The sequence below is a fragment of the Mandrillus leucophaeus genome, unplaced genomic scaffold (genome assembly GCF_000951045.1).
Source record: "Mandrillus leucophaeus isolate KB7577 unplaced genomic scaffold, Mleu.le_1.0 Scaffold141, whole genome shotgun sequence".
Lineage (NCBI taxonomy): Eukaryota > Metazoa > Chordata > Mammalia > Primates > Cercopithecidae > Mandrillus > Mandrillus leucophaeus.
This window is the reverse complement of record NW_012101377.1, coordinates 2,131,628-2,140,480: the sequence shown is the minus strand read 5'-3', so window position 1 is coordinate 2,140,480 and position 8,853 is coordinate 2,131,628. Positions and strand designations below refer to the sequence as shown.

Sequence of the window (8,853 nt, the reverse complement as noted above, 5' to 3'; positions counted from 1 at the left end):
AAGACTCTATCTCAAAAAAAAAAAAAGATGGAGTCTCCCTCTTGTCGCCCAGACAGGAATCAGGAATGCAGTGGCGTGATCTCGGCTCACTACAACATCCACCTCCCGAGTTCAAGAGATTCTCGTTACTCAGCCTCCCAAATAGCTGGGATTACAGGCGCCTGCTACCACACCCGGCTGATATTTGTATTTTTAGTAGAGACGGGGTTTCCCCAGGTTGGCCAGGCTGGTCTCGAACACCCTACCTCTGGTGATCCACCTGCCTCGGCCTCCCAGTGCTGGGAATACAGGCGTGAGCCACTGTGCCTGGCCAACAAATTTTAAGTTAACTCCACTAGTCTTTTTCTTTTCTTCTCTTTTCTTTTTTGAGACGGAGTTTCACTCTTGTTCCGCAGGCTGGAGTGCAATGGCGTGATCTTGACCCACTGCAACTTCCGCCTCCCGGGTGCAAGCACTTCTCCTGTCTCAGCCTCCTGAGTAGCTGGGATTACCGGTGCCTGCCACTACGCCTGGCTAATTTTTGGTATTTTTAGTAGAGACAGGGTTTCACCATGTTGGCCGGGCTGATCTCAAACTCCTGACCTCAGGTGATCCACCTGCCTCGGCCTCCCAAAGTGCTGGGATTACAGGCGTGAGCCACCGTGCCCGGCCAACTCTATTACTCTTTTTCAAGTTTGCTTATTGGCAATCAGCCCCTTGGAACTTCAGAATTAAGGAACAGATCCTGGGCTATGATGCCCTCTACCCACACCATTGGTCCAGCCGAATGTCCTGAACAGGCCCTGGCTTCTTCCTTCTGACGCTTTTTATTTTTAACTCCATAAGGCCTGAGCTTGGGCTGAAACAGAAACAAAATGTGCTTCACCTGATGTTCTGCTTTGTCTGTATCCACAGCTCAATAACAGCACAGGTTTTGGAGTCCGGCAAGCCTTAGTTAAAATCCTCAACTTGCCTTAGTTTATGTGACTTCTTTGAGCCTTTGTTTCCTTTATGCAAAATGGTGATAATCCCCTTCTTGCAGTGTTGTGAAAATTGAGATATGTACACAAAGCACCTAGGCCATGGTATTACAATAGTGGCTGTGCTTGGTGTTACTTGACTCTCTACTGCATCCTTTGGGATTTGGGTGCCTGCCTGTCTGTGCAGATGTCCTTGAGATCTCACAAGTTCTCTCTGAGTGCAAAGACCTCATTCTCATTATCAAACCAGGCTGGTCCCAGACCTCAGAGTTCAGGTCTTCATGCTGGAATCCTGGGAAGCACTGAACGTGGAGTCAGGAGATGTGGGTTTGAGTCCTGAGATTTGCTGTGACTTCAGCTGGAAGATGGGGTTATGATACCTTTTTTAAAGGTATGAAACGATGATAATGGAAGTGTTTTGTGCCTAGAAAGGCATTTGTTGCATCTCAGGCATTCTTTCCATTCTGACCACCCAGATCTGACCCTAGCTGTGCCCATCTGTAACTCTCTGGCCATCATCTTCACACTGATTGTTGGCAAGGCCCTTGGAGAAGATATTGGTGGAAAACGTAAGTCAGGCTACTGCGAGTGCAGGACTCAGCTCTTTGGACATCGACATACCTGTGTTAGTTCCTTCCCAGAACCCATCTCCCCAGAGTGGGTGAGGGCACGGCCTTTTCCCATCCTGCGCTTTCCTCTGCAGCTGTTCTGCTTCCTTGTGGCCTTCAGAGTTCCCTTGCCCTGGACAGTTTGGGGACAGAGGCTGGGGCGGGATTCAGGACCAGACCCCATCTGAGCCCTTCCTCCAGCCCTGTACCAGCTCCTACTGGCCTGGCTAAGCTCAGACCCCCTTGATTTCTGCCTATTATCCCAGGAGCAGTTGCTGGCATGGTGCTCACTGTGATAGGAATTTCACTCTGCATCACAAGCTCAGTGAGTAAGACCCAGGGGCAGCCGTCTACCCTTTGAGTGGGCTGAACCCACCTCCAGCTCTGCTGCCTCCAGGAAGCACCTGGGCCATGAAGTGCTGGCAGTGAGTGGATGGACCTAGCACTTCTCCTCTCTGGCTTCAGCTTCCTCCTCTCTTACGGGGATAACAGCTACCTCATGGATCACAATAAGAGAACAAGAGTGAAAGGGTTTTGTAACCTTCAAGTGCTGTTCAGCTGCTGGGATTTAGCACAGGAGACTCTACGCTCACCTTCAGCAACCTTTCTGCCCCAGCAGCTCTCTTCCTACTGACATCTCAGGCCCCCAGCCCAGCCACCATTACTGTGGCCTGATCTGGACTATCACAGTGGCAGGTTCCATGGACTGCAGAACCCCAGCTGCATGGAAAGGGCCAGCTGCAGACTTTGAGCCAGAAATGCAAACGGGAGGCCTCCAGGGCTCAGTCAGAGCGCCTTGGCTGAATGAGGAGTGGAACCGAGGGGAAGAAGGTACATCGGAGTGGCAGATGCAGATGAGCTGTCTATTAGCCTTGCCTGCCTCACCCATGAGGTGGGCAGAAATTCTCACTGCCAGCCCCTCTTAAACAGGTAGACAGCTGTGAGCCCCAGCCCCACCTGACTCCAGCACCCAGCACACCTGGCGAGTAGTAGCTGTCAATAAATCTGGTAAACAGACAGAGGTTAGTAAGTATTCTTTTATTGTGACAAACCCGCTCCCCCGTTTGTAGCCTGTCCCCCAGGCTCAGTCAGCTACTCCTTTCTGTGGCTAGAGAATCCCATAAGGAAATAGCCCCCAAGCCAGGGCTGCTCTGCTCAGAGGAAGGGAAGGCTGGGCTGTGGGTTTAGGAACAGGAGAACTGGGAGGGCTGAGGAGGCCGCAGTGTACCCTGTGAGCCCAGGGGAGGTGCTGGCTCCTGAGGAACAAGCTGCTGGAGGCCAAGGACAAAAGGTGGCCAGAGTGGTGGTCCCCAGTTCCCCTCTGGAGCTGCTGGCTCTCAAGATGGCAGAGCTGGGGCTGAGGCTGAGATAGCAGCCCCAGCCCCAGCCCCAGGCTGGTTTTCCAGGGACAGGGCCTCTTCCGCTATCTGTGCTGCCCTCTGGAGGAGGTGGAAGGCCACACAGAATGGAGCCGTGAGTATGGCCAGCCTCTAGCTCTCAGCCATGAGGTCCCCGACCCCAAGGAAGAAAGAAACTGGAAATTAGGAACTGCTTCCTCATGTAACAAGGTAGGAAGTTGGGAGATCATTTACCTTCAGTCACAAGGGAGAACTGTTCCTCTGGCCCAGGGCTGCCAGTTTCCAGCTCAGAGCTCCTCCCATCCCAACATACTGTTCCCTGATCCAACAGCTTACCTGATCCAAGGGCTCCTCTGTCTGGGTGTCTTCATCATCTGCTACTTCCTGGGCGCCCCCGCTTTCTCCTTCCTTGGGTGAGGAGCTCCATATACTCCTGTAACTCCTAAAGAGGGAGGCAGCACTGGGTGATGCCCAGGCTGAAGAGCCCTCAGCATTCCTGCCCTGGACCTTCATGCCAGCCCCCTTCCCTCCCCTGAACCTGGTTCTGCATTCCCCACCACCTCCCAGGATGGCAGGGAAGTGAGAGGTGGGCCTTTGGTCCCACCCCCATCCCCTCTAGATCCCACCCCTGAAGTCTCATCGCTTTAAGCACTGTCCTTTCCAGGCGCTTCTTTTCGTGTGATGAGGCCCTGTGAATATATAGATGGGATATACAGATGGGGGGAGCTGGAGACAGTTATGATGAGGTTAGGACCAGCCTTTTTTTTTTTTTTTTAACAGGCAGTCTCCTGAGTCAGAGTAGGCTCAGACTCCTTTATCTTTTTTTTTTTTTTTCAGTGCCAGCTTTGTGTGTGGGCATTCTGCTCCCATGGACATCCCTAACAACAGCAGGGACCAATCCATGTCACTGTCAAAAGACAGCTGAGAAGGGCCTGAGCCCCAGGGACCCCTCACCTGATGGGAATGAGAGTATGGGGAGCTTGCTTCTTGGCTGAATGGTCTGCTGGGGTCTGGCATAGAAAGTGGATGGCTTAATTCCGTCTGGTTCCTTTGGAGAGGACTGGGTTACCTGGGCCCTGTGGCCTTGGGCCTAGAGAAGGGACAACTGGGCTTGGACCCTGGTTGCTGGCCATTCTTACCTTTCCTACTCCCCAGCCTGACCAACATGGGGAAACCCTGCCTCTACTAAAAATTTAAAAAATTAGCCGGGTGTGTCTGGATGCGGTGGCTCATGCCTCTCATCCCAGCACTTTGGGAGGCTGAGGCAGGTGGATCATGAAGTCAGGAGATCTAGACCATCCTGGCTAACACGGTGAAACCCTGTCTCTACTAAAAATACAAAAAAAAATTAGCTGGGCATGGTGGCGGGTACCTGTAGTTCCATCTACTCGGGAGGCTGAGGCAGGAAAGTGGTGTGAACCTGGGAGGTGGAGATGGCAGTGAGCCAAGATTGAACGCCACTGCACTCCAGCGTGGGCAACAAAGCGAGACTCCGTCTCAAAAAAAAAAAAAAGAAAAAAAAAAGATTAGCTGGGTGTGGTGGCACATGCCTGTAATCCCAGCTACTCGGGAGGCTGAAGCAGGAGAATAGCTTGAACCCGGGAGGTGGAGGTTGCAGTGAGCCGAGATAGTGCTATTGCACTCCAGCCTGAGCAACAAGAGCAAAACTGTCTCAAAAAAAAAAAAGATTATTAAGAAGATGCAGGCCAGGCACAGTAAAATCTCAGCACTTTGGGAGGCCAAGGTGGGAGGATTGCTTCAGCCCAGGAGTTCAAGACCAGCCTATGCAATATCGTGAGACTCATCTCTATATTTAAAATAAAAGAAAAAAAGAGAGGATGCAGTGAAATAAGATCAGAGCCTGTGCCAGAAGAGTTGTCAGCCAGTCACTCCCCTCCCTTCCCACCCCTCATTGTCCCCTGCGTCACCTACCCCCTGCATGTGGGGCCTACACTTCGAGCCTGGAGGATGCCTACAATGACAAAAGGAAAGGCTTGTAGTGGGCAGAGGGCATAGAGTCAGAGCACACAGACCCAGAGGGTGGCTTCCTCTGCCTAGCCTGTTACCCCTCCACCTCCCACATACATACCAGCAGCCCCTGGGCAGGGAGGGGCGGGGCACCAGCAGCTCCAGATAGGGAAGGTCCTTGAACTCATCCTCTCCGACAGCCACATAGTAACGGCCAGTTACTAGCTCCTCCCGTGCTGACAGTGGGAGCCCCTCCAGGGTGCAGAGTCTGGGAGAGAGAGGTAAGCAGGATAAGGGCTGGTAGACTCAATGCTTCTTCACATTCAGCAGACTGAGGGGGTGGGTGCAGCTATTCCAAGGTGCCCACTGGCCTCTGGGCACCAGTCACCCAGGCTCTACCCTGCCTCTGAGGGCTGGGCAGAGGGCCCTCTCCCAGTGGCATAGGGGGAAGTCCCATATTGGGGAATGTGCTTTCCTTTTGCCTCTTCATCCTCAGCCACAGCTGAAGCCAGTGGGGAGGCTCTCTTTGGGGACTTTTGGGCCCTCCCAGTCCCCGTACTCACTTGCACACAGCCCCACTCTGCAACTTGACCTTCTCAGTCAGGAGCTTCAACACAGTTTCCCAGTCCTGGCTGGCAGCCTGGGACAGCTTCAGACTAAATGGGGGACTTACCAGGTCCCCATTCCTGAACACACTGAGACAAAAAGCCTGGTAAGGGGGAGTGTCCCCAGGAGTCCCTACATGTGAGGCAAAGGGTGGCACAGGGCCAGCAATAACCATAACACTGGTCTCTTTTCACCCATCAAGCATGCTGGACTCCTATATCCCCAACAGTAGCCAGAGGCTCCTGGAACAAACTCAACACCATTTTCTTGGTCTCACGAAAACAAAAATTGACGCCCTTGCTCCCCGACACTGGCACTCACTGAATATAGCAGGGAGCACCTGCAGGCAGCCACTGTCCAACGGCCCCATCACACAAGTGGCGAGTCACGGGAGGACCCTGAAACCCAAATCAGGCCTCCAAATCAGGAGAGTCGGGGCCTTTGGTTAGGGGTGGGTCCGTCCAAGGTGTGGAGTGAGGGGGCCGGAACCAGATGGGGGCAAGGAGGAATAAGACAGGTCACACCTTTCACCAAAAGGTGCTTTGATGTTCCCTAAGTCACATTCTAACCACCCCCTCCCCTAATCTGTGTTTCACAGCTTCCTCTTTCCTTTGGGGACCCCGGTGTGGAGATAAAGGCTGGGACAGAAGAAATAGTGTCTTGAAGTCCCACACCCCAGGAAGGATACTAGCTGGCTCCAAAGTACCCCCCATGGAACTGGCAGATCCTGCTGCTTCCCTGACTTCCCAGACCAAACTGGGGGCAGTTCTAGGAGGAGTGGGAAGACAGGGGCTGGGGCACAGGTTCCCCCGGACTCACTTGTAGTCTGCAGCTCTTCCCACCTGGATCCTTCCCTCCATGAGGTGAATAGCTGAAAGGGCAGATAGGTCACAGGTCATCTCGTGGAGCCTGAGGCCTCAACAGCCTGGCAGATGTCAGTGTTGGGTTGGGGCACAGCTCACCAGATACCCCTCCCCATGGAATAGTGGCAGTCATCTCAGTCCAGTAACAGATACTGGCACTTGAACCTGCCCTGGGACTCCTTGAGTGTTCAAGTGTTGGCTGGGTAAGTGCTGGGTAAGTCTGGAAATCCAGACTGGGGTCTCAATACTAACCGTGAGATTAAAGGTCAAGAGGGCTGGGCATGGTGACTCACACCTGTAATCCCAGCTCTTTGGGAGGCTGAGACAGGAGGATCACATGAGCCCAGGAGTTTGAGACCAGCCTGGACAACCTCATTGCTAACAAAAACAGAACCAAAAATTAGCCAGGCATGGTGGCATGCATGTGTGGCCCCAGCTACTTGGGAGGCTGAGGCAGGAGGATTGGAGTTCGAGGCTGCAGTGAGCCATGATCACGCCACTGCACTGCACTCCAGCCTGGGTGACAGAGCAAGACCCTATCTCAAAAAAACAAAAAACAAAACAAAAAAAAGTCAAGAGAAACTAGAAACTGGTGTATTATGCATCCTGCTATATCCTAAGAATGTTCTCATTCATTCATGAGATAGGTTATTTTATCTCCATTTTGTATGAGACTTCAAGAAATTAAGTGACTTGCCTAAAGTCACACAAGGAATGAAGCCTAGATTCTAAGTCTACCTAGCTTCCCTCCACCGGCCTTTTATTTTTTCTTTTGACACAGAGTCTTACTCTGTCCCCCAGGCTGGAGTACAGTGGTGCGATCTAAGCTCACTGCAACCTCTGCCTCCTGGGTTCAAGTGATTCTCCTTCTTCAGCCTCCTGAGTAGCTGTGATTACAGGTATGTGCTACCAGGCCTGGCTAATTTTTTTTTTTTTTAAATGGAGTTTCACTCTTGTTGCCCAGGCTGGAGTGCAGTGGCGCAATCTTGGCTCTGCAACCTCTGCCTCCCGGGTTCAAGCGATTCTGCTGCCTCAGCCTCCCGAGCAGCTGGATTACTGTACCACCACGCCTGGCTAATTTTGTATTTTTAGTAGAGATGGGGTTTCTCCATGTTGGTCAGGCTGGTCTTGAGCTCTTGACCTCAGGTGATCTGCCTGCCTTGGCCTCCCAAAGTGCGGGGATTACAGGCGTGAGCCACAGCGCCTGGCCAATTTTTATATTTTTAGTAGAGACAGAGTTTCACCATGTTGGCCAGGATGGTCTCGAACTCCTGACCTCAGGTGCTACACCCACCTCGGCCTCCCAAAGTGTTAGGATTATAGGTGTGAGCCACCACGCCCAGCCGCTTCCCCCACCTTGATCCTTACACTATAGTAAGCGACCTCAGCTGAGAGCTAAGCATAGGACCTGGAAGCCAGACGTGAGTCAGAGACTCAGGTACTCAAATTCTTCTCCCACCCTGGAAGACAGTCTTCTCCTGCAATGGGGGATGACCCTAGCCTAACAGGAGAGTCTGGGATGCCTAAGCACAGTGGGGAGGAATGGATGGGCGGATTTAGAGTGTTCAGTGATAGGGAGTCCAAGCAAGAAGAGCTTTTGGAAAAAGGGGCTCACCCTGTGGGGCAGTGGTCTTCCCACAGGCTGATCTTGGCTGTGATGGGCATAAACATTAGTAACACACAGAATTCTATTTGAATTTCAGTTCAGCTATTTGTTGTGTATTCTTAGGCAGGTTTTCTGTGTGTTTTCCCTTTCTAATGGAGGCAAAACCACCCCCCACCCCCGACATAGACTTCAGTAAGTACCAGTAACATGCTGGTACATACATGGTAGGTACTGAATACACGCTCTTGCCATTACCTCCCTTGCTAGGCTCTTTGAACAGCCCCAGCCCACTCACTGGAGCTTGTAGAATTGTTCAAATCCAGCGGCCACATACTGCCCTCTGTTCTTCAAGTCTGCCAGGCTGGTGACAGGGTGGCCATAAGGTGTGTAGAGGGCACGCACAGCCAGCGGGGCCTGCACAGCTGATGTCACCTCGCGGAGGAAAGCCTCCATGGTGGGGAAGCGACGTTGACTCACCACCAGCTGGGAGCCTGGGAAGAAGGGGTCTCCATTCCGGTACACCACTACCCTCTTGGCTGCTGGACTGCCACCTGCCATAGTGTATCCTCAGTCAGAGACACAGAGCTGTTGCCAGGCAACCAAGGGCTGGGAACATTGCCAGTCAGAGGTGGAGTCCTGCCCTCTCACCCATGAAGGCAGAGGGAGACTGTGGCAGGAGCATTTATCTGCATTCAGGGTTTGATCCAATCTGCCCTGGGGAGATCATACTTAAACATAGGTGTTACCTTACTCTCCAGAGCCTCCTTGCCACTCTAAAGCACAAGGCTGAGTTCAATGGGGGATCAGCTTTGGGAGCTGTTCCCGAAGGAGGATGGCTAGATCTGTTCCTGGGCCATGGCTCCCAGCTGGCTCCAGGGTCAATGC

General features: G+C 52.6%; 2 protein-coding genes across 5 annotated transcripts in view; one reads left to right on the top strand and one right to left on the bottom strand.

Moving 5' to 3' along the window:
• TMEM234 (transmembrane protein 234) overlaps positions 1 to 2,586 on the top strand; it is a 7,000-nt gene extending 4,414 nt beyond the window's left edge. The window contains exons 4-8 of one of the 4 annotated variants that reach the window (XR_001005377.1): positions 1,210 to 1,350; positions 1,436 to 1,528; positions 1,834 to 1,892; positions 2,264 to 2,398; positions 2,498 to 2,556. Coding sequence is in view for 3 of the 4 variants with exons in the window: in XM_011974043.1 (XP_011829433.1) it covers positions 1,436 to 1,755 (320 nt within the window). In the remaining variant the exon portion in view is untranslated. Of the gene's footprint in view, positions 1 to 1,209; positions 1,351 to 1,435 lie in introns of all 4 variants that reach the window. The other 3 variants (XM_011974044.1, XM_011974045.1, XM_011974043.1) reach the window with 3 other exon arrangements.
• DCDC2B (doublecortin domain containing 2B) lies at positions 2,587 to 8,526 on the bottom strand. Its single transcript, XM_011974041.1, is given in 10 exon segments — positions 2,587 to 3,006; positions 3,262 to 3,318; positions 3,321 to 3,367; positions 3,880 to 4,015; positions 4,858 to 4,897; positions 5,015 to 5,161; positions 5,457 to 5,588; positions 5,821 to 5,897; positions 6,319 to 6,370; positions 8,264 to 8,526. Coding segments are annotated over 10 exon segments (1,053 nt in total). The 3' UTR covers positions 2,587 to 2,904.
• Between the last annotated feature and the right edge of the window lie 327 nt (positions 8,527 to 8,853).